Source organism: Camarhynchus parvulus, chromosome Z, assembly GCF_901933205.1.
Source record: "Camarhynchus parvulus chromosome Z, STF_HiC, whole genome shotgun sequence".
Lineage (NCBI taxonomy): Eukaryota > Metazoa > Chordata > Aves > Passeriformes > Thraupidae > Camarhynchus > Camarhynchus parvulus.
This window is the reverse complement of record NC_044601.1, coordinates 49,380,300-49,403,345: the sequence shown is the minus strand read 5'-3', so window position 1 is coordinate 49,403,345 and position 23,046 is coordinate 49,380,300. Positions and strand designations below refer to the sequence as shown.

General features: G+C 35.6%; 2 protein-coding genes across 6 annotated transcripts in view; both read left to right on the top strand.

The window, feature by feature from the left end:
- Positions 1 to 24: 24 nt before the first annotated feature.
- Positions 25 to 23,046, top strand: part of TRAPPC13 (trafficking protein particle complex 13) — a 32,468-nt gene continuing 9,446 nt past the window's right edge. For 2 of the 5 annotated variants that reach the window (XM_030968963.1, XM_030968962.1), the window contains exons 1-12: positions 25 to 196; positions 6,294 to 6,362; positions 7,221 to 7,320; positions 7,894 to 7,978; positions 9,269 to 9,396; positions 9,525 to 9,597; positions 12,782 to 12,826; positions 15,204 to 15,221; positions 17,362 to 17,495; positions 18,613 to 18,811; positions 22,050 to 22,150; positions 22,805 to 22,955. In XM_030968963.1, the coding sequence (XP_030824823.1) occupies positions 151 to 196; positions 6,294 to 6,362; positions 7,221 to 7,320; positions 7,894 to 7,978; positions 9,269 to 9,396; positions 9,525 to 9,597; positions 12,782 to 12,826; positions 15,204 to 15,221; positions 17,362 to 17,495; positions 18,613 to 18,811; positions 22,050 to 22,150; positions 22,805 to 22,955 (1,149 nt within the window). In that variant the 5' untranslated portion in view covers positions 25 to 150. The remainder of the gene's footprint in view (positions 197 to 6,293; positions 6,363 to 7,220; positions 7,321 to 7,893; positions 7,979 to 9,268; positions 9,397 to 9,524; positions 9,598 to 12,781; positions 12,827 to 15,203; positions 15,222 to 17,361; positions 17,496 to 18,612; positions 18,812 to 22,049; positions 22,151 to 22,804; positions 22,956 to 23,046) is intronic. The other 3 variants (XM_030968964.1, XM_030968965.1, XM_030968966.1) reach the window with 3 other exon arrangements.
- On the top strand, positions 61 to 3,286 carry SHLD3 (shieldin complex subunit 3). Its single transcript, XM_030968969.1, has 2 exons — positions 61 to 196; positions 2,369 to 3,286. The coding sequence occupies exon 2, from the start codon at positions 2,500 to 2,502 to the stop codon at positions 3,247 to 3,249; it is 750 nt and encodes a 249-aa protein (XP_030824829.1). The 5' UTR covers positions 61 to 196; positions 2,369 to 2,499; the 3' UTR covers positions 3,250 to 3,286.

Below are 23,046 nucleotides of genomic sequence, written 5' to 3'. Positions count from 1 at the left end.
GGAGGCGGCCCTGCCGCACCCGGGCCGCCCAGGCAACCCTGGGGGTTGTAGTCCCTTCCGCCGCGCTGCAGCTTGGGACGGCCGTGCCTGCTGCCGCTGCAGTCTGCGTGGCGCCTCCCGCTCCGCCGGCCGTCCAGCGGGGTGAAGGCCATGGACGTCAACCAGCCCAAGCAGGAGCATTTGCTGGCTCTAAAAGGTACCAACAGCGCGGCCCACCGGTTCCCGCCCGCCCGGCCCCGATTCGGTGGTGAAACTGCGTGTCTGATCCACAGCCGAGGGTGGTTCTCCCGCCGGTTTAGGAGGAGGAGGAGCAGGGAGCGGCCCGGCGCTCGGGGGCCGCGGCGCTCGGTGCCGAGCGCGTAAGGCGGCGGTGAGGGCTGCTCTGCCGTGCCCGAGAGCATAAGGCAGCGGTGAGGGCTACTCCGCCGTGCCCGAGGGCGTAAGACAGCGGTGAGGGCTGCTCTGCCGTGCCGCGCTCACCGCAGGGTGTGCACCTGGCGTGAGGGGCTCAACGCGGCTGCCCGGCTGTGTCAGTGCTTTGCATAAGGCTTCAAAGAAAATGTACAGCTATAATTTCCTTTCCAGTCCTCCTGCTGCCTCTTGTGTGTTTGTTTTTCAGGACGAGGGGACACAGTCCTAAACCGGGCCAGGGGAGGTTTAGGTTGTGCGTTAGGAGGGATTCCTTCGCAGGAAGGATGATTAGACACTAGCATGGGCTGCCCAGGGAGGTATTGAAGGAACGTGGACGTGGCACTTGATGCTGTGGTCTATTTGACAAGGCGGTGTTCGGTTTTACGTTGGATTCCGTGATCTCAGACGTCTTTTCCCAACACAGTTGATTCCCCTTAGGATGGCTTTTGCCCTTTTCACCTCATGCTTAATGTGCAAATACGAGGCTTACCTCCTTGATTCAGGGATCACGGAGTGAAAATACAATTGTGTAGGTCACTTGCATGCTTCCAAAATTAATGTAGAAATCAAGAGAGCCCTGTGAAGAATTTCATCATTTCTGAATCATAAATGCTGCTAGTTATGTACATGTAATGAAGAGCTGGTTAGAATCTCTTCTGCAAGCATTCTAGATCAGTGAGACTGCCCAGGTGGATAAAGCAGTGCAAGTATGAGTGATTTCAGAGACCATCTTCTCGTTTTAAAACTCTTGGACAAAGTTTTTAATGGTGTCTCCATGTGCTGGCAAAATACATTAATTCAAAGCCCAACAAGCTCTTTTCATATACATATACACACATGCAGTAAGGGCAAAAAACATGAGAACGTGAAATGTCAGCAGCTGTCAAATGCGTTTTGGTAGTAATTAATTCAAAGTAAAAAGCTTTATGGTGGACCATTTTGCTTTTATAAGAAACCAGTGCCATCCTTGGTTTTGTATTGAATGTAATCCAGGTAGTAGTTTTTGTAGAAGTGAGGAAGGTATGGGGATTTATTTGCATTGTGACTGTATTAAACAAAATCTTGACAGTGGCAATCCTAGATTTTACTATTTTAATATCATGTATGTTACTGCTCTCCATTAGGGAGAGTGAAATGGTTGCAAATTTTTTATGGGTGCAGGGGGAAAGGGGGAGAAGGGTAGGAAATAGGAGAACAACACTGTGCATGTTTTACTTATGTTTCATAATAGTGTAGTTCTCCCTTCCCCATGCTTCTGAATTTAATATAATCTTTGTATGGAAGTATAAAGCCTTTGACAACTTAATAAGTTGCTTATTAAGCAAAAGTCTAATAAATTAAGAAATTATCGGTTCCTTAAGAATTAAAGCCTAGTTGCATGTAATGCTTGGAAGCTTTGAGGCTAAAAATGTGTAGTTCTGATACAGAATGCACGCAGGCACCTTTAATTTGCCTAGAATACTTCCCTTTTAACTTTTCACTTTAAAAATTACTGTATCAGTCAGCACTATTCTGGGAAGGGTTTCTGTAACATATGTGTTTTCTAGTTACTTTATGTGCCTCGGCTAAAAGTGCTGATATATAGGAGTAAAACACTTCAAAAAATTGTCTGCTAAATTTGAGAAAATAGGCAGAAGTAATTGTGTGTCTTTTAATATGTATCATGACAATATAACCAGAATAGTGATGGATGGCAAGTATGAGATGGTGACAGTAAAAGAGTTCTCTTGGAAAAGGACTGTTTTGAGTAAGCAGTGTGCATGTGGATAATGTTTAGTGTACTAAAGTTACACTGGTAATGATGGAATACAGCCACTAATGTTCAGCCTAGATAAAATAGAATGTTCTGATATATATCTCATGTATTTTTACTACCTATTTCTTTCTTGAAAAATATCCTAGCAACATTTGTCTTAATATGGTAGTATCTCATTGTTTTATAATACTTCTGCTTTAGGTCCTGTTTTCCACTGATCTATGCATCATGGGGCAAGGAAATTCTTGTAAATAAGATGTTTCAGTCTAGATACAAGAATCATTATCAAGAGACTCTTTTCCTAAGAATCACTGGATTCCTGCTGTTCAAGCATGGAAGTGGTCTTGCACTATCGACCACATCAGAGAGATCTAATAAAACTGCAGAAATTTGCAGAAGCAGCAGTGAAGGAGTTTCCCATTCGCCAGTTACCAAGATTTGCACCCTGGTTTCCAAATGATTTACACAGACCTCCCCTCAAACCAAAAAAGCAGGCACCTGTTATTTCTTGTGAGGAAGTGGAAGAATTGAAACAGCTTTCTACACCTTCAGAGTATGTTACAGGATCTCCTGATTATGACTGCACAAAAAGTCTCCTTGAGTTTCACTCTAGCATCAAATATGTTCCGACTTTAATCCAAGCACAGGCTGTTCACAGACCAGTTAACTTGGACTGTCAAGGAGAACCATCACCTAATGGAAAACAAAAATTGAAAAGGTCTTGGAGTGTCTCTCTCCCTAGAGCTAAACTCAGAGAAAAGATTCATCCTTTATCTCAAGAACTGCAGAATAATTTGGAAAGACTAAAGCTGCATGCATTTTGTAGAGCCAAGTGGACAATTGAACAGTCTCTTTGTAAAAACCAGAATTTGGAGGACATATGGGTAAAATTGAATAGACTCATTAAGCAGAATGAATTGCCATCTTGCAATGCTACTATCCAAAGATCTGTGGGACAGATATGGGTTTTCTGTGATATATTATACTGTGAATATGTTAGAAATATTCTTAGGGAAAAGCTAAGCCTTACAGATAAAATGAATTTGCTTGTACATAAATATGGAATTATATTCAGTTTATAACTTCAGATGTAATTTAATAATAACATTACTGTCAGAAATCCTAAAGTTTTTAAACACTTTAGAATATATAGACCTTAGAACAACTGATAAATTAACAGTAAGAAAACTTATGTTACTTTGCTATGGTTTTCTAACTATAATGATATATTTCTTTAACTTTGTTTTGCCTCAAGACTTATAGTTCTGTTAAGATTAGTAAGTTTCTCTTTGGCTTAGTACTGTGTTTTATAGCTTTCCTCTACCTTGGTGGTCTAAAGGAAAAAATTAAAGTAAAAATTCCAGACTACTGTGGCAAGCTATATCAGATAATAAAATTAATGCTTTCAATTAAGCAAAGTACGTCCTCTCTGCTTCATTGGAATTAGGAGAAGGAAAGATGTTTTTAAGTGTGTTGTAATAACTGCTATAATAGCTGTAACTGACATTAAGATTTTCAAGATCTGATTATCTCCTGAAAGTAGTCTGTGAGTTTTTTTAATGATGGCATATCCCTCCCATGAAATACAGACTTTATGTGGGATATATGCACTGTCTTAAAAATGTTTGCTATATTTTCACAGAGGTATTAATGATAGCTTCAGTGGAAGCTGTGGGCTGAAAAATAATGAACAACTTAATAATTGCTGCTTTATGCCTTTGATAATTTCTTTTCCTGATGTATCTGTTCTTTTGTCTCTAATTATATTTGGGAACAAGAAAACACTAGCTTCGGTAAAACTGAGGAAATAAGGAAATGAGACATCTATCTGAAACCTCTTTTGTGTTTGAGAATTTGAATGCCTTTTATGGTCATAAAAGGCAGAGTTCAGGATGACTTTCTGTCTCCTAAAAGAATGAAGTGTTCCAAGGTCATGCTGTCCCTGCTCAGTTGAAACTTTGGAGGGTCAGTAGAGAAGTTAAACTGGGATCAATATGACTGCAAGGTTATGCATTTGCACTCCCACTAATTCTAGATAGTTTTGATGTAGCTGGATGTCAAGGTCTGTAGTATCTGGAAAAGTGGGAAAACAGCATTTGTAGATTATTAGATTGTCATTATGGCTGCTCACACCAAAGTGTGCATAAGCATAACAGAGATCTCTCTGTAAAAAAAATAAGTGAATCCCCCTCAGACTTAACATTCTTATAACATCCTTGTGTTGGATAATTATATTTTATTGTAGGCATTACAATTTTTTAAGATAAAAATTTCTCCATTTGAGTCACTGACATGTATTTTTAAACTTTGACTGAATTTTAAGAAATTGTAGATGTCTTATATTTATGTTTGAGATGTTTGTGACATTTAATATGACTACTTTGCAAAACTGATGCAAAATGCTGTCTAGACTGCATTTTAACTGCAGTATAACTGAGGGTTGTTATTAGTTTTAAAGCCTATATAGTCAATTTTTTTGCTGACATTATATTTCTGAGCTCAACATTAATAGTAACTAAACCTCTTTGTGCATCAGCATTTTTGAAGATAAAATAAAATGCAGTGTGATTTGAGTTCTATTTAATGTATTTTGTATCTAGGATCTTGGAAGAGATGATACATTTTCTAACAATAATTTAGTACTTCTAATAAATGTGATAATATATCTATCATAGTTTGTTTTGACTTCATTCTGTGATGTATTTATTTATTTTCTGAAACATGACTTAACCTTTTTCTTTAGAAACAGTAAATACTAGTTATACAGGCATAGTGTGAATTTGAAAAAAATTTGATAATGCAAATAATACAGTCTCACTAGATTAATTTGATATAACGACAAAAGTGCTAAACAAACATTTTACTAAACAGAAGGAGAGATTGTTGTCACTGTAGCTGCCAGCTTTGTGCTGCTTTGGGTTGGCTCGTGTGTGAATAATGGTAGATGCGCTGCTACCTGTGAGCACCTCAGCTGGTAACTGAGGTCTTGTAAGAGTGAACACCATGTTTGATTGCTCTGCAGAACTACTACAGTCTTGGTTAGCACCAGTATACAAGGTGAAATCCAGGCTCTCATTTTGTTCACTTTGAGGAATGCTTAATAAGCATGTGTAATTCAGTATCTTTTCTTTGTCATTTTAAATGTTGAATGTGGTTCACTATTTACTCTATTTTATATATCTTGGATTTTGTTTAATATACCTCGTGGTTCTAAGTCTTTAAGGTCACCATAACAAAGAGAATGTATTATCTCTTTTTTCATGTGAAAAGTGAGAATTGTTTTTGTCAATGCTAATTTGCATAGGTCTGCTGTGTGGTAGCATAAGTTCTTGTGAACCAATACAACCCACTGTACCCAAATGTCTGTCAAAGTAATTGAATACTTTCCACCACTGGGAACAGTGAATGCTGTCTGGATACAGTAGCTGTAGAAAAGTGCAATAAAAATAAACCCACCATAACTGTGTCAGTGCAAAGATATTGATTAACTTGTTGCAATCAAGAGAAATCCTTTTGGTTTATTTTTTAGTTTTAGTTCATGAGGTTTTTGTGCTGGTTTTACTGGTTTGAGGTTAAAGTTTGTGACTTAGAGAAAAAGCAGTGGTATAAATAATGTAGGCTTTTAGTATTGTAACTCTATCTTGTGTAAGTGTTATAGGTTAAGATGTAAAAATGCAATTTCTAATAGACTGGTGTTTGACTGAAAGGGTCCGTACAAGTCGTCATGTCCCATTCTAGGGCAACAAGGATCACAGGACAGGCACTTAAGCTGGAAAAGTCTACAGACAAATAAAATGGACACACTTCTGAAGACCGCAAAGCACTTAATGCTGTAGCAAGTGTAAGACCTCTAGCATATAAGATTGAAAGCAGTAGATGAGCAGGTTAGTTTGCCAGGATAGAAAACAAGAGGAAGCAATGGCATTCTTGGATCCTATAATAGCAGGGAGTTTTTTTTTGTATTGCGAAAGGCCATGTGATCCTTTTTCAGTCTGGGACTTACTTGCTGGTAGTGATTTGTTGCATGGTTTTGGTTTTTCTTGTGGAAGCTGAAAAACAAAATTAAAAATAGTTGTTTGATTGACCAATTTTTTTTTTGTTTGGTTTTTTTTTTTTATTCTTGCAGTGATGAGGCTGACCAAACCTACCTTGTTCACTAATATTCCAGTGACTTGTGAAGAAAGAGATTTGCCAGGTAAGTCTTTTCTACTGACTGATTATTATGTATGTTTTACCAAGTTTAAGCAGTGTGACCATCTAACACTTGGAGGAGTCATGACCTCCCATAGACTCTTACCTGAAACAGCAATATACTTAAGATTTGGTGATAGCTAAAGTACCAAGGTGCACTCTATAGCTCTTGAATTGTATCTCTGAAAGATTGGTGATGATACTCAAACAAACACATGACCTCAAAGTCCGAGCAATTGATATACACAGTGAGATACATTTTTGTGAGAGAAATGTGTAAGTGGAGAAAGCTTGGCATTACTATATATATTTTTTTAATTTGGAGAAAAGACCCTGGTAGTTAGAACCAACACATAAATGTTCTGTGGAAAAACAATCTTGCAAGAATCACTGGTTTTGAGTTGCATTATGCTTGGTGTGCTGTCATGAATTGGAAATCCCTGGGTTGTCTCCCAGAAATAGTTGAAGTCTTGAAGTCAAATATAAGAGAGTCAAAGGAAAGATTCAAGAAGGAGGGTTGTGTAGAAATAAAAAAGCAAGCAGGGGAAGAAAGTAAGTGAGGTTGATTACTTCTGTGGTTTAGATGGAATTTCTCTCAAAATTCAGTGTTAATTTGAGCAATGGATTGTGCACTTCAGTGTGTATGTACTGAGTAAATTATTGGACACAAGTGTCTTGAAGTTAAGTTATAACTTACAGGCAGGCTTATGGATATATATTTCATCCCTAAACAAGTTTATTGTAAAAGAAATGTATCTAAAATAAACTACATCTGAGTAAGTGATTACGTGCCTGACTTAAATGTAGACAAAACTTTAGACTTAGCAAATATTTAATTAATAGATACTTGATATTTTTACAGGTAATCTATTTAACCAGCTCATGAAAGATGACCCTTCTACTGTAAAGGGGGCTGAAACTTTGATGTTAGGAGAAATGCTGACTTTGCCTCAAAATTTTGGGTAAGAATAAATGATTCTAACTGTAATATGCAAGGTTTAGGATTCATTTGGTTTAGGATTCATACTTCTCTTTCTCTTTGAATACCATTGCTCTGCAACAAGATGTTCAGTCATTTAAAAAATAATACGTGGCTTGATTTATAAATATATATGCGTATGCTGCCTGATGTTTTTTGTCTGTAGCCTGACTGAACCTAATAAGCATTGAAAGTTGAAAGAGATTTGCAACTGTGTGTGAATTTCTAAGATAATGCACTACTATAAATCATGTGTTATACTAACGGAGTTTACTACTGTGATTTTTGTGGGTACTGAAATCCATCTTCTTATTCCCTGTTAGGCTTTTAGCTAGAAAAAAATCTGATTTGTTTGTTCTCTTTTAAAACTGTTTGTCTTAGAAGGATGAGTTCAGAAGTATGGGTACGCAAATGCCGGTTGTCTTCTGCAGTTTGATCTGGCAAATGTGTATGTGTGTGAACTTAAAAATGTTTCAGTGAAATGTTCTGTTTTTTAATAACTGTTACTAAAAATATTTTTTTTTTTTTTTCTTCTTTTTTTTTGCCTGAAATACAGAAATATATTTCTGGGAGAGACATTTTCCAGTTATATTAGTGTGCACAATGATAGCAATCAAGTAGTCAAGGACATACTTGTGAAGGTAAGTGAAGAAAAATCCACTTATAAAATATTTATAAAAAAATAAAACACAATTATTATATTCTCTGACAATATATTGTATGTTTAATGCTAATACATAGACTTTAGGAAATATATGTCCCTTTTTCCAATCCAGAAAATTTACCTCAAAATTGGAAAGAGTAAGAATAGAATTATTATAATAGAATTATAATTCTCTAATAATTGCATAAAATAACAAGTATTATAGAGTTCTTCAAAGATTAAAATGGAAAACTAGGATTGTGTCAAAAAATAGATTTATTACAGAATCATAGCGTTTAGGTTTGAAAAAACCTCTGAGGTCACCAGCTGGAAGTGTTAACCCAGCATTGCCAAGTCCACTGCTAAACTGTGTCCTTAAGTTGCACATCTGCACAGTCCCCTGCAGGGATGGTGGCTCAACCACTTCCCTAGGCAGCCTGTTCAAAGCTTGACAACCCTTTTCGTGAAGAAATTGTTCCTGCTATCCAATCTAAACCTCCCCTGGTGCAACTTGAGGCCATTTCCTCTTGCTCCAATTGTTTGTTACTTCTGAGAAGAGACCAGCTCACACCTGGCTATAGTCTTCTTTCATGTAGTTGCAGAGAGAAGTAAAGTCCCTCTCCTGAGCCTTTTTCTCCTGGCTAAACACCCTCACCTCCATTGACCTTCTTTGGACATACACCTTTCTATTTAAAACTTCTCTGAGCAATTGGTGTAGCTAAACTTCCACAGCTAAAAAATGGAGTTACATTCACTTACCTTCACTTTCAATGAGATCTTCAATTCCCTGTGAAGCATACGCTTCTGTATATTGTATTAATTATTTTCTAGAGAGTTGGAGTTTTGTGTTTACTGAAAAATAAAGCAGAGTAAAAATTACAGAAGTCATTGTGTAACTCAGTGTAGAAAGTAAATAGACATTTTTTAAGCTGGATGGTAAAGGACTGGACTATTTATATGTTTTACAGCTCGTCTTCAGCTTTGTAAGTATCTCATCATCTTAATATATGTCCCAGAAGGTGTCTGAGTCAAGAATATCATAGAATATTCTGGGTTGGAAGGGACCCACAAGGATGAGTAAGTCCAATTCTTAAGTCAGTAGCCCACACAAGGATCAAACCCACAGCCTTGGTGTTGTTCTGACCAACTGAGCTCTTACAATAACTGTGAAAGCATGTAGGGTACAAAATGCTCAGTAAGACCTAGTACTTTATTACATAAGTTACTTTTCTTTAACACAAGTTAAACAGATGTAGTTCTAACTGATGCTTTGTTTTTCCATTCCCAGGCTGATCTTCAGACAAGTTCTCAGCGTTTGAATCTTTCAGCTTCTAGTGCTGCAGTGGCAGAACTTAAACCTGACTGTTGCATTGATGACGTGATCCATCATGAAGTAAAGGAGATAGGAACACACATGTAAAATTTTAACTTTTTCTGTTATTAAATGAGCTTAACTGAAACTGGAGTACATGCATGCTATTCTGCTTTTGATACAGCACAAGATTTAAAGTAACACAGCTTTTTTTTAAATTTGTTTTTTTCAGCTTAGTTTGTGCAGTAAGTTATACTACGCAGACTGGAGAGAAGATGTACTTCAGAAAGTTCTTCAAATTTCAGGTATTTCATGAAGTATTTTATTCTACTTTTAATAAGTGTGTGAGTCTAGAAGATGCATTTTAAAACATTTGATACTTCATAAGCACTTTTATGTACCAAAAATCTGTTGCCTTTTAAAAGTGAACCATTAAGAGCCACTGCTTCAAACTTCACACAAACTGGTGTTTTCCAATTACCGCACAGTTAAACATCTCATAACTAATAAATATTACATCTAATAATTTTTACTAATTTATTGAGAAAAAGATGTGCTCTTAAGAAGTCCCTTTTTATAGCAGACAGTTCCATGACTATTTTTAAACAGAACAAGTATTGGTCATTTTGGCTTTGCATGCAATCATTGAGCTTGTATTGTAAAATTCTGTATTTTCTTTTGGTGTGTGTAACTTTATTAAACTGGAATTAAATAGTTTGGTTTTTAGAGGAATTTAAGTAAAGAAGTCTATTGTGTTATATCTAATACTGATAGAATTTAAAACTGTTCTTCCATCAGACAAATATCAAGACTTGCAGTAAGAGTGACTGAGGAAAGGAAGAAACTAATCTGTGGGCTGGCTCTGGCAAGAAAGAGACTGTGTATTTTATGGATGTTTAATTTTTTAGAGAAATATATTGAGACTTGGATATTGGTGGACTAATCTTCATGGAATGGAGGATTACATGGCATGCTTGACTAAATACATTTTTAGATACTCTGACAGAGCATCTGCTAATACAGGAGCAGTATATAGTTTCATCCTAAACCTGTTTCAGGGGAGGTTTGGGTTGGATACTAGAAGGTTCTTCACCCGGAGGGCTGTTGGACACCAGAATAGTCTCCCTAGGGAAGTGGTCACAGTGCAAAGCCTGACAGTTTTCATGAAGCATTTGGACAATGCTGTCAGGCACATATTCCTGGAGGTTGGACTTGATGTCCTTGTGGTTATTTTCTGACTCAGGATATTCTATGATACTATGGGGTGATTGCATTTCACTATTTTCTAGTATTTATCTAGATATTTCAGAAAAGAATAATTTCAGTCTTTAGAAGGTTAAATTGCCATGTTTTAGAAAGAACACTTGAGTGCTGTTAGTAGTTGTGGGCCTTGAAATGCAAGGTATTGATTAATCAAAGTTGTATCCTGACAATCCTAGGGAAAATGGTTCCATATAAATTTTTGTGTTGCCCTCCCTCTGAAACTAGCATCTCTAGAGTTTCTTCATCTTTATTGAAGTTAATTTTCATCTTTGTGTGTTTTGTCATGCTTTCCTTATAAGACTACTTCCCTTTCCATTTCTCCATTCTTTTCCTTTGTTGAGTGTTCTGTTTCTCTGTCCCCTCTAGGCTTACTGTGATTGCATACACATGCATGTGCAAGCTCAGATCTCATCTTTTCTCTGTTCCCTAAGGTTCTTCTTGTCAGAACTTTGTACAAGATTTATTTCCTTTAGATTTTGTATGCAAACTTATTTGTGCAGATTTTTGGGGGTTCTGCATGCACGTATAATTGCCATGGTTTTTAACTGAACTCAGCACAGGCAAGTGAATTGTCAGAATATTTGTAGCTAGCTGTCAAATATGAAGCCCTCCATTCAAAGATTAAAGCATAAGTATACATACACTTCCTTATAAATACTCTAATTCATTATGAAAAAAGCATTGCACTGAGAATTTTGGCTGTTAGTTTTTAAATTTGACATAGAGACACCAGTAGGAAACCTGAGAATGAACAAAAAGGAGTGTTACAGAAAACTGAACTGTGTCTTTACAATGAAAATTCATGGCTGCTAGTGATTGAGATGTCAGTAGCTATTTTATAATAAAAAAATACTCTTTTACAGATTCTCACATTTTTCAGTTACATTTTCCAGCATCTTTTAAGCTGAACTGGTGTTACTTGGTTTGAATCAGCTTCTTTTTTAAACCAATATGTGTAGTTTTATACTGACTGATAGTGCCGTTCTGTTCCAAAGCTTTCTCTAAGTAATTAAAGCATTATGTTTTCATGGAGAAGGAATGATTCCTTCTAGGATTGGGTGATTTTGAACCTCACAATAATTTTGTGTATTTTACTGGAATGCCAATTGAAATTTACTGCAATAAATGGAAAGACTGTTTATCAGAAGAGAGAGAAAAAATTCAGCGTGTTGGGAAATTTATAAGCTCACTGAAGAAATATACTTGACAGAAAAAATCGTCTTTCAACAAAGACCTAAATTAAATTTTTTTATTCATTTTTTTGACTACAGAAAGATGATAATTGAATACTTGAAAGATTTGAACTTTATGCATTTTAAAATGATGAAATATCTGTGAAGACAACTTTTTGATCTTGAATTCTTCAGTGCTAAAAAATTTGTTGACAACTTGGAACATTAGAGGTCTCTCAGGATGCAGTGATATGCAAACAAAAAAAGTTACCCTTTGTAATGGGAAACAAGTGTCTTCAGAAACAGAATTTAAATTTGATTTCTTACGAGTATGATAGAAGATAATTTCTTTCAGTTACATCACTTTATATATGCTTCGTATTTGAATACATGAACTGCAGTAGCTTTATGCACAAAATTCAAGCATTAAGAACCAACACTTTCTAAATTATATTTTATGTCATTGAGTTTTCCTCTTTTAATGATTGAATCTCATGAGATGAATATGATTTATTATTTTATATATTATAATTTTCTTTAATTTCTTGAAACCATTGCATTTTCAAGGAGAAAGTGAAGGCTAAGAAAGCTAAACAAATGGATAGTTCTCTGCTTCGTTTATGTTTAGAGAATCTCTCAGTAACTTTTGTTACAAAACTCTGAAACACTTGTAAATGTTAGATAGTTCTTGCTCACAGTTGAAAGCAAATGCAGGACCGAGGATGGATATAGTGTTATTTTAAACACACAGATCTACTTAGAGCACTGGATTTGGGCAGTTTTGTAAGAGGCCAGTGCTTGGGTGGAGAATTACTTGTTTTCAGTATGAGGAGACTGCTTAGTAGGAAAGCAGTCAAGTGTGCATAAATAAGAAGCAGCTAGGATATACTCTTGAGTTGATTCTGTCATATATTCTGTCATGCACCTGCTATGTGTAAGATCAAAAAGAAAAATAACACTTTTTAGTAAGAGACCCTGGTACTTCAAAAGAGTCTATGCCAAAGTTGTCTGAAAAACCAATTGTCAATCTGTCTTTTTTTTCCATTTCATTCAGGTTCTTAAACCACTAGATGTGAAAACCAAATTCTACAATGCAGAGGTGAGAACTGTGTGTATTCAGGTTTGTTTAGGCATGCAGGGTTTGTTACTTAGATCAAAGAGCTTTGTACACCTTTCTGAGAAAATTGATCAGTTCTAATGGAAAAACAGTCATAGATATATATTGCATAGTTTAAAAATAGATAGGCTTTTGATGAAGGGCAAAAGAGATGTCAGGATCTTAATGTAATTGACTAACAATTTTGCATATATTCCAGTTTCTCGTGGACTCAAATACTTTCAGTTATTGGTTGTATGTTTAGGCTGATAGAGTACTTACTGTAAGGGAGATTAATTGTTCATGAAGAACATGACAATTTATCAGAGTGGGGAAAATTTAAATTTAAATTACTTAAGTTTAGATCTTCCCTATGTAACTATGACCCTTCAGTTCAGTAATTTAAGTTTTAGTCTTGTGACAGTTACACACAGTGCTTCTAAACTAAATGACCTTATATATGTCTTGCATATTTATTTGGACATATGTACATGTCTGCCCTTGTCTCTTTATGGGAAGAATTTGGTACGTATCTTTAGGCCACAGGTTTCAAACTATACATTGACCAGGTGTGAGGTACCTGAGCAGGATTGGAACATAAACACATAGCACTGGCTGAGCCCTTTATAGAACTGCTATTATCTGTAAGTGAGAATGTCTGGAAATTTCTTCTGCTGTGATTTAAGAAGAAAAACAGTTCTAAGAAATGAAGTAATTTCTCTGGGAGCAAAATATATCTCTTATTTAGTGTGTGGGTTATATTATTGTTTCAGCTGTAAAGTATGTGGTAGGGAAAAGGGGGACCGATAACTTCAATGGTGCTGTCTCTTTATACTTCATGTGTAAAGTTTGTGATGAAGCACCTGTCTAAGGTAATTCTGGGCAAACTTTTTACATAGATAATTTTTTTTTAATAGTAGTTTTCATAGTAGTTATACTGACCAGTCTTGATAAGGGTCTTATTTAACTCTTAATTAGCTACCAATTCTTCATGGTAAAAATCTATGAGAAGCTTTGGTGTTTGAGCTGGTACATGTGGGTTTGGGTTTTGGAGTTTTTTTTGTGTTTTTTTCTTTTCCACTGTAGAGTTTTTAAGAGGCTCTTTGATGCCTTTTGTTCTTCTTGGTTATGAATTTATGCAACTCCCATTACCATCTTACCCATTAAATTTATTGAAAAAAAAATTTAAATTATTTTGGATGATATTAAATGAGCAATTTCCATTTGCCTAGCAAACTGATATAGTAGCACTCCTGTCTAATTTCTGAAAGTATATGAAGTGTTGCTATGTCTTGTGACCATGGAATTCAATTAAATTCGAAATACCTAGAAATAAGTCTATGGTTAGCTGTTGTGTGTGATACTACGTTGCTGTGAAAGCACCAAGAAATTCATCCTGACTATTGGCCTTGAGAGCAGGGGAGAAAAAAATGGTATGTGTCAGTTATTAGTTAACTAAAGATCTCTAAAGGTTGACTAACCAGTTAAACTTATTTTATCATTAAGATTACGGATGTGATGCTCTCTATTCATAATGTCTGTTACTAAAATTTATTTCTATTAATAATCTAATGATAATCCATAATTTAATTTCTTCTAAGACAAGGAATGATGCTGAACCTTAATCTTCTTGCTTGTTGCTTATATTGCAGTAGCACCCAAATGGAGTTGATCACTGACATTTATGCACAGAACACATGCCTTATTGCCCTAACCTTCTGCAATCCTGGGATTGAATTACTTTCTCACTGACTTTAATGTGCCTTGAAAAATGGCACTATAAAAGGTTCTGTTCCTGCAGGCATGCACAGGGAGGTAGACAACAAAGTTTGCAATTGAAGTTGGGTTTTTGGATTGATGAATATTCTAAAAAGAGTTTTTCTTGTTATTATGCCAAATTTTGTTAAAACTTGCAACATAGTGGCTTTTCTAAGACACATTACCGCATTATTTTTGAGACATTATATATGAGGATACTTAAAATTATCTATAAGGTGACAAGGACTGTTTTTCCATTTCGTGTACAACCCATTGCATGGATTGAACTTCAGGACAAACTTTAAACTTACTCAAAAAACTAACTCTCTTTTTTTTTGAGTCAGTTTATTCTACCATATCTTGTCTGTGACTTGTGTGCCTTAAGCTCTACTTTGGATTGGTTCTGAAGCAAAGCTAGTAAATCATGTAACCATATATAAGTTATTAGAAATGTAGTTGTCATCTTTGTTTGCATCCATTTTTGTTTCTGTGTTACTAATGCTATCTTGTTTAAATGGTGCAAAAAAATGCAGAAATGCATTTTGTTTGGAAGTTAGCCTCCTTTTTCTTTAACATTTAACTCTAATTTCTCTAATGTGTTCTTTTTTTATTTTCCCATTAGAGTGACCTCAGTTCTGTGGTAATTTTTATTTATTTTTTTATAAATATGTATGCTTTTTTAATTGCTTAACTCTCTCTGTGCTTGTTATTGACATTCTTTACAAACATAATGGAAAAGCAATGTTTGTTCTGTGTGTCATAAAGGGATATGTTCTTGTCTTTATATGTGCAGCTAATCATTTAAATGGTTAGCTCTTTCTTTAATACCCATTGTTGAAACTAGAACTTGATATCTACAGATTCTTGTGGGGGTCCTCCAATAAAATACCTCAAGAAAATTTTATTATATATATTATTTGAAAAGACAATTTATTTCCTTCTAAATTTTTTCTGGTTTTGACCCATGGAAATGTAGGTTTCACTACAGCACTGCTTGTGTAAGCTGTGAGAAAACTTGTCACATCTGGTTGGTGGAGACAGTGGGTTTGAGGAGAGAGCAGCAGTTGGATGTTCTTCCTTCCTTTGGCTAGTTGGAACTGCACTTCACAATTTTAACTGCATGTAACAGTTGATTGAGTTACTATGTTACTTCTGCAGTCTGATTTCACTTTAAGGCTTGCCTTGTACTAAAATAAACTGCATATTTTGACAAGTTTTTTTTTTAAATATGTAATACTAAACCAAATTAGGAATAACACAAAACTAACTTGCTTTTTCATTATGCTGCTTGTTTTTTCTTTTCCCTTTCAAATTAGCTTTTTTAAACTTCTGCCTATGGTTGCTGTTTTGAAAACTACTAAAATTTGGGTAAACGGAAACTTTGAGCAATGGATTCATGGGATATAAATGGTATCAATTCAAGTGGCAGTCAGGCAGTAGTAGCAATGATTATTGAGAGCCATGTTTTAGTACGGGTTATTTCCAGTTCCTACAAGCATGAAGTGTCTCTGTAACCTGTTGAGATTGCACAGTTTTCATTACTGTATAGATGCTGCTTTGTATTTAATGTGTTTATAAGGCAATATAAAAAGTTTCAAAACCATTCTGTATTTCTCCTTCTAACACAATTTTTTGAGACTAAACATATTTTGGCAATTTTGTCACACTTTTATTTTGTAATTTACAAGCAGGACTCCATTTGTATAAAGAGTAATTTATTTACACTGATCAAAAAGAAACTCTTAAGTTTTGTTTCACCTTCCCCACAACGTGCTTTCTTAAAATTTATCATAACACAATACTCAAACTGCTTCAATCTGAATCTGTAGAATAAACTATTTTAGTTGGAGGGGACCTAGAAGAATCACTTAATCCAATGGCCTGAATCAGTGACTGTTGTAAATGCAAATTTGGTATCCCCCTTTTTTTAACTGGCACTTCTTTAATTGTGGTTTTCACTTTTCTGGGGACTTGTATCTCTTAATAGACTGAGTCTTCCATTATTATTCTATCCTGAGATTTTTAGACATGGAAAGTGACTTCACTGGTCTGCAATTCCACAAAAGAAGTGAGGCAAAAGCTTCTCTAGTCCCATGGTTTTTCATCTTCAGAAGTTTAACAGTCTGTAGCTTTCATTTTTGTACTAGAATTTGTCCTTCAATACCACCTTGAGGCATTAGCTTCAGATGTTCTGAAGGTAGAGCACCAGTTAAATTGTTGGATGCATACTATATTGGTAACCTTTGGCATGATGCAGCTTAGTGAGAGAAGGGGCTGGATTTTGCATTTTAGCTAGAATGCTAGTATTTAATAATAAAAGCTCAGAGCATGTACCTGAACTATTTTACTTCAGTTAAAGAAAAAGACACACATTTACTTTAATTTTTTTATACAGCTTGATGCACTAGTGATCTGGCTTGGCATGTTCTTGTGCACTGCAATTCCTTACTATTTATTCTATTTTTTAAATAATTTAGATAAAAGCTTGAGTTGCTATTAAGTTGATGAATGTCTTGGGAAGTGGTGATTTAATGCATTACAAATAAGCAATAGCTAGAACACAGCAAAAATTATCCCACATCCATTGTTTGGCAAGATATCTGTTGACTAACACTTTTGCTCCTATTGTTACTGGGATTAAGGTTTTTTTCTTGCATTAATTGATTTGATTTGCAGGCATGAACTAAACATGTGTGACTTTTTTTTAACAATAGGACTGCCCACTCTTTTTAATTACACTAATCATATTTTCATGAACTCGAACTTTTGATTTTTTTCAGACAGATGAAGTCTTTCTGGAAGCTCAAATTCAGAATATAACTACCTCTCCAATGTTTATGGAGAAGGTTTCTTTAGAGCCATCTATGATGTACAATGTTGCAGAACTGAACACAGTTGACACAGCAGGAGAAAGGTATGTTTACATTCAGGACATTTGACTTTGAAATGCTTCATATTAATATTTCAAGAGATACAAGTATTAGTCATTTTTCTATAATAGGAGGATTGTATGTCTTTGCTTGCATAAAAAGATGAAAATCCTATCCTGTGTTCAATTGGAAAATTTGTTACCATTTTCTTTGTATAGAAACCATTCTTAAAAATCCATAATTCTACCTAATAGAGAAATATCCAGCCTAATGCTCAAATAATTTGTAACAATGATGACATAACATGAAAACATACTATTATTTCAGTATCTCCTATATAAAATTTAACTCAGATCTGGTTTTGACCTGACCTTTGAGTACATAGCCTTACAGGACTCATCTGACTAATCCTTGCTTCCTGAACAGTAAACTGCTTATTGTTTTCAGTTGCTCTAATCATGATCTATCAAGATACCACTCAGGGTGGATCAGTGGTACACCCTCATGTAGTCATAGAGTATAAAAATTTTTCATGCTGAAATAAAATAAATTTAATTTCGTTAAACACCTAGTACCACAATAACTGACTACAGTGGATACAAGATCTTGTGAACTTAACTTTGGCTGTTTGTGCTTTGCAGTTGCTTGGGTTTTTGGAGGTGATGGTTGAGTGCTTCAGCAGTAGAGGTTGAAGTGAAAATTCTGTCTTCTTGCCTATTGAAGGATTCACCTGCAGCATAATGAAGCTTTGTTTTATCAAGTGTTTGCATCCACTGTAATGGTTTTTCTCCTGAACAGGAATCTTAGTTTCATGACATTGAGATTTACTGTGAGGGAAAACAAATAGCAGAAGAAAAATGACCAGCATTTTTGTTTAAATGCTAAGATGGCAGATAATTAATTATAATGTAGCAGAGAGAAGTTCTATGCTATTCCTCTCTGGCTGAGAAGAACAGGTTATTTTATTTGTCCATGGCCCTTGGTGCTACATACTTTCTAGAGATCTTTTCTCTTGTGAAAACAAAAAATATTCTATGTGTTTTACCATTATTAAACTATGCATACACAATAAAACTTGTGGGGGATGGGGGAAAAAAAGGTTGGGTTCTCAATCTTCAGAATATCTCTTTAAATTAAGACCTAGTGTTTTTTTCATTTCAGTGAGTCTACTTTTGGTGCAAGGACTTATTTACAACCTATGGATACACGTCAATACTTATACTGTTTAAAACCAAAGCAAGAATTTGCAGAGAAAGCTGGAGTAATAAAAGGTGTAACAGTGATTGGTAAATTAGACATTGTGTGGAAAACTAATCTGGGTGAACGAGGAAGGCTACAAACTAGCCAGCTCCAAAGAATGGTAAGTTTAACTTGGGTATTAATTTTACTCGACATTCATTTTTAAGGAAACTCAATGAACAATTTTAATGACTTGGAAAAGGGCAAGCTGCTTACTTTCTGAGCCTCATTTTTTATTCACACTTTTCTGTATGTATTAGAGAGTTATTTCATATATTTCTTCAGTGAAGTGTGGATAAGTTAATGGAGTGAGAACTTTAATTGTCAGAATCTAGTAACCAGTGTTGCAAATTACATTTACATTGACTAAAATGAACTGCTTGGATACCATTTGGCAACAAACTGACAAAAGAACCTCTTTAAATGTGCCAACTTTTGATATGGAAGTTGCTCCCACGTTCATACAGATATTTTAGCTTGGAGTAACATTTTTTTATGGATAATGTTATGTATCTTTCATGTTCATAGTTTTTATTGAGTCTGTCCTATTCTAGTTGATTTATAAATTGTTCTTGAATTTTGAGTTGTAATTACTATCTTGCTTAAGTCAGCTTCACAGCCATCTAATGCTTAAACCTGGTTTGCATCTTCTCACTTGAGGATGGTGAGAGGGATACAGAAGGGTAGTTAAAAAAAACTTTGACAGTTGAATCTCAATCTAAATTTACAGTCTTTGCCCCAGTCCCCAGCTGCTAGTACATTGAGCAGTTCTGTGGGCAAGTCACACTGACTTGGAACTAGGCAAGTAAACTTAGATCCTGGAAATTCACAAGAAAGTCACTGAAAAGTAACTAAGTCACTGAAATGTGTCTTGATTTTTAATTGAGGTGTTGAATATGTGTATAAACCCATGAAATTAGAAACCGCCCTTTTCCTTAAACTTAGTTCCTCTTGTTTCTTTGAAACTTGTTGCTTATTTTTAACAATAAATGGTTTCATTTTCAATTGACCTTTTCTCTCATTTCTTTTTCCTCCCTAAATCAATATTGTCTCACTCTGCTGTTGTCATTGTACTGCAAATCTTCTTATACCTTCTCGGTGATTTCTCATCGGTAGCTCTTTGCAGCACTGACACCTTCTTCACAGTACAGCAAACAAACTCCAACTCTCTCCTCAACCAGCTAACCAGCTCTTGTAGCACTCGTCTTCTTATTGGACACAGCTGTGGCCTATTAAGGGCAGGCCTGTTCCTACTCTTTGTTGATTAGTACAGTTGCAACTCTTCAGGGGTGAGATTGCCTTCTGCACTATTCTCTTACATTCTATCCCTCCACACTCTGCCTCTCTTTTATTTGAACCTTTGAGAATTGCATGTGAAGCACACACTTCAACACTCCAGGATTAGTTTTGGTCATGCATTGTTTTGTACCTTGTGATTAACAGAAAAACACTAACTATTTTGTGAACTTTGAACAACATCTGTCTTTCGAAAAGCAGCAGCTAGTTGGTTTTTTCCCTTCTGAGTTGCAGTGTAACTCCCTCTTTCCTCCCCTCATTTTGTAAGTGCTATCAGATTATTTAATTTCTAGACCTCACCCTTAATAATTTTCCTCTTAATCTATTTGCCAGCACTATAACCATTGTTTTCCACCCAGGTCCAGAATTTTACCTCTACTATTACCTATTTACCTAAGTGTTGTGGTTTGGAATGGGAGGAAAATTTAGGGAAGTGACCTAGTTACAGGTCAGATCAGAAATACAGAAATACTTTGAAACAAGTATCCACATACCATAATTTGTACGTTTGGTTGTTTCTTCATTGGGTTTTTTGAGAGTGGTTTTTTTGTTTGTTTGTTTGAATGCGGCTTGGTGTTGGAATTCACAATTACAATCTCTTTGGAGACAGTGAACCAGGCAGGTGTCCACAACATGCCAGAAGGTGCTCCACATGCTCACAGGCATTCAGTACAGGACCACATTAGAAGCAGCCCGAAGTTAAAGAGCATCATTCTTGAGTAGCACAAGTGGGAAATTGTCTAGTTGATTCCATAATCTGAGCAATTACCTCAGTTCTGGATAAAACCTGTGTTACTCCTCTTATTGTTACTTCAACGCCTTTGCCTCTAACTATCAGTTCTTGGAGGTATCTCATTTTTGAGTTCAACAGATATGGTGTGGTATAGGTCTCATCTACTCTGATCCTGTTTTGATTTGGTCAGTTGATGCTAAGTTTATTCTCTAAAATACTGTTTTTATTGTAGGTTTGTGTTTGTTGTTTTTTTTCTTAATGTATCTCTGGTGAAAGCAGAGCCCAATGTTAATGGAAAACTACCTGTTGTTTAGCATCATGCACATAATTGTTCCAGTCAATTCCTCCATTTACCTAATACAGCTGAATATAGCTGCATTTTTCCAGTGTTGAATAATTACTTCTCTTTCATGCAAGATTCCAAGTGCATATTGCTTGATTAATCTAAGTCTCCATTGGTTTGACATCCCATTGCTTACTCTGATGTCCAATTTAATATGCTTTCTAAAATGTCATCTGTCATTAGTCTGTAGCAAACTTGATGTGACTAAAACCTGTTCCCAGCCTGTCAATCACTGACTTTCTGGACTGCTTTGGAAGTATCTTTCAATCACACTGTAAATATAACTTTCACTACAACATTCCTTCATTAGCAGAACTGAAACATGTACAATAACTAAGCCTTGGAAGGCAGGACAAATTTTCACCCTATTTTTCCCTCATTATTTATCATTTGTGGGGATTGAAAATCTAAACATGCTTTGTGATCTGCAGGTGACTATTTGAATCAGCCCTGGTTGGTACTAAGTTATTTATTTTTGGTAGACCATCTGAGATGTGTTTGGCTTATGGATAATTGACAAGTGTTTATATTGTGTGACTTTCTAACTGATGACAATTAATTATTTTGGCAGAGGCAGAGAGGACCGAAATGGCAGTTTCTCTTGTTTCTTAGGATGGAATAGTGGTGGATTTATGTAGGGAAGTTTCACTTGTGGTGTCTGCACAGATCTGTTATTTGCCTAACAGAGGCCTTAGATTAAAGCTGATATTCTCAGGAACTGTACATGGCTATTCAAATTTTAAGGATTTAAACTCTCCTGAAAATGTAATAATAAAGATCATCTTTATCTGATGAATTGTTAAACCTGTGAAGAAGGTGTTCATCAGTTGGACAGCTGTTGTGATTTCCATACTAATCAAAAGCACAGTCAATCTTCTTTCTTCAGGTTTGTCTTATTCCATGCTTCTTCTAGGAAATGAAAACTTCAGTAAAAACTTCAATTTCCCTACCCAATATCTGAGAATATACATTCTTGTTCCTTCCCAGGCTCCTGGTTATGGTGATGTAAGGCTTTCACTGGAGACAATACCAGATACTGTAAATTTGGAAGAACCTTTTGACATTACATGTAAAATAACCAATTGCAGGTAACAATGTCATGTGATTCTCCTACTTTTTCCTGAGTGGGTGAGTTGTTGCTGGTTTTGGTTTATGTTTCCGTACTTCCTCCTGAAACTACTTAAACCTGGTCTTTACTATGATTTGTGGCAACACAAAACTACTTGAAACACAAAAACTAAAAGAAACTTCAAGGAAACAACTACAACTAAAAAACTTATATCATGATCTGTTAATATGGTACTGAAATGGGAGATAGCCAAAACCCTGCAGAGAAATTCCATGCATCTGTTTGCAATATTATTTATGACTGTACCTCATACTTAAATCACAACTCATTTTAGGGTTGCAAGAATGACATTTAAATGAAGTAGTTCTAAACAGAAGTTGAGCCCAGAGACTAAAGCATGTATCTGTCCTGCAGCTACTTCTCATGAAAAGCTTGTAGTCCATCCAAGTATTGTGTTATCCAGTATTGCTAAACCCATGACAGGATGCTTGTGTCAGAGAGCTGTCTGAAGCTGAATTACTGTGCATCACAATAAATACTGCTTTCCACCTTATAATTATTTATGAATCTTGATTAGTAGTAACATAAATAATAATCAAGCTTTTAGATGTCTTCAGTCTTTGAATGCTTAAAAAAGCCCACAGGTTTATTCTTATTTTTCGATTTCCTCTAGCAGTGAAAGGACTATGGATCTGGTTTTAGAAATGTGCAATACTAATTCCATCCACTGGTGTGGAGTTTCAGGAAGGCAACTTGGAAAGCTGCACCCAAGTTCATCCCTCCATCTTGCACTTACATTGTTGTCTTCAGTGCAGGGATTGCAGGTAAGTTATTAGCACAGTTTTGTTGTAAAATAGCTGTTTTATAATGTTAACAGTTCTTTCTAATAACAACTCTTATAAATATTTTCCCCTT

Bases quoted from the DNA above. Each gene is read 5' to 3' on its own strand.
- SHLD3 (XM_030968969.1), top strand. From the start codon at position 2,500: ATGGAAGTGGTCTTGCACTATCGACCACATCAGAGAGATCTAATAAAA.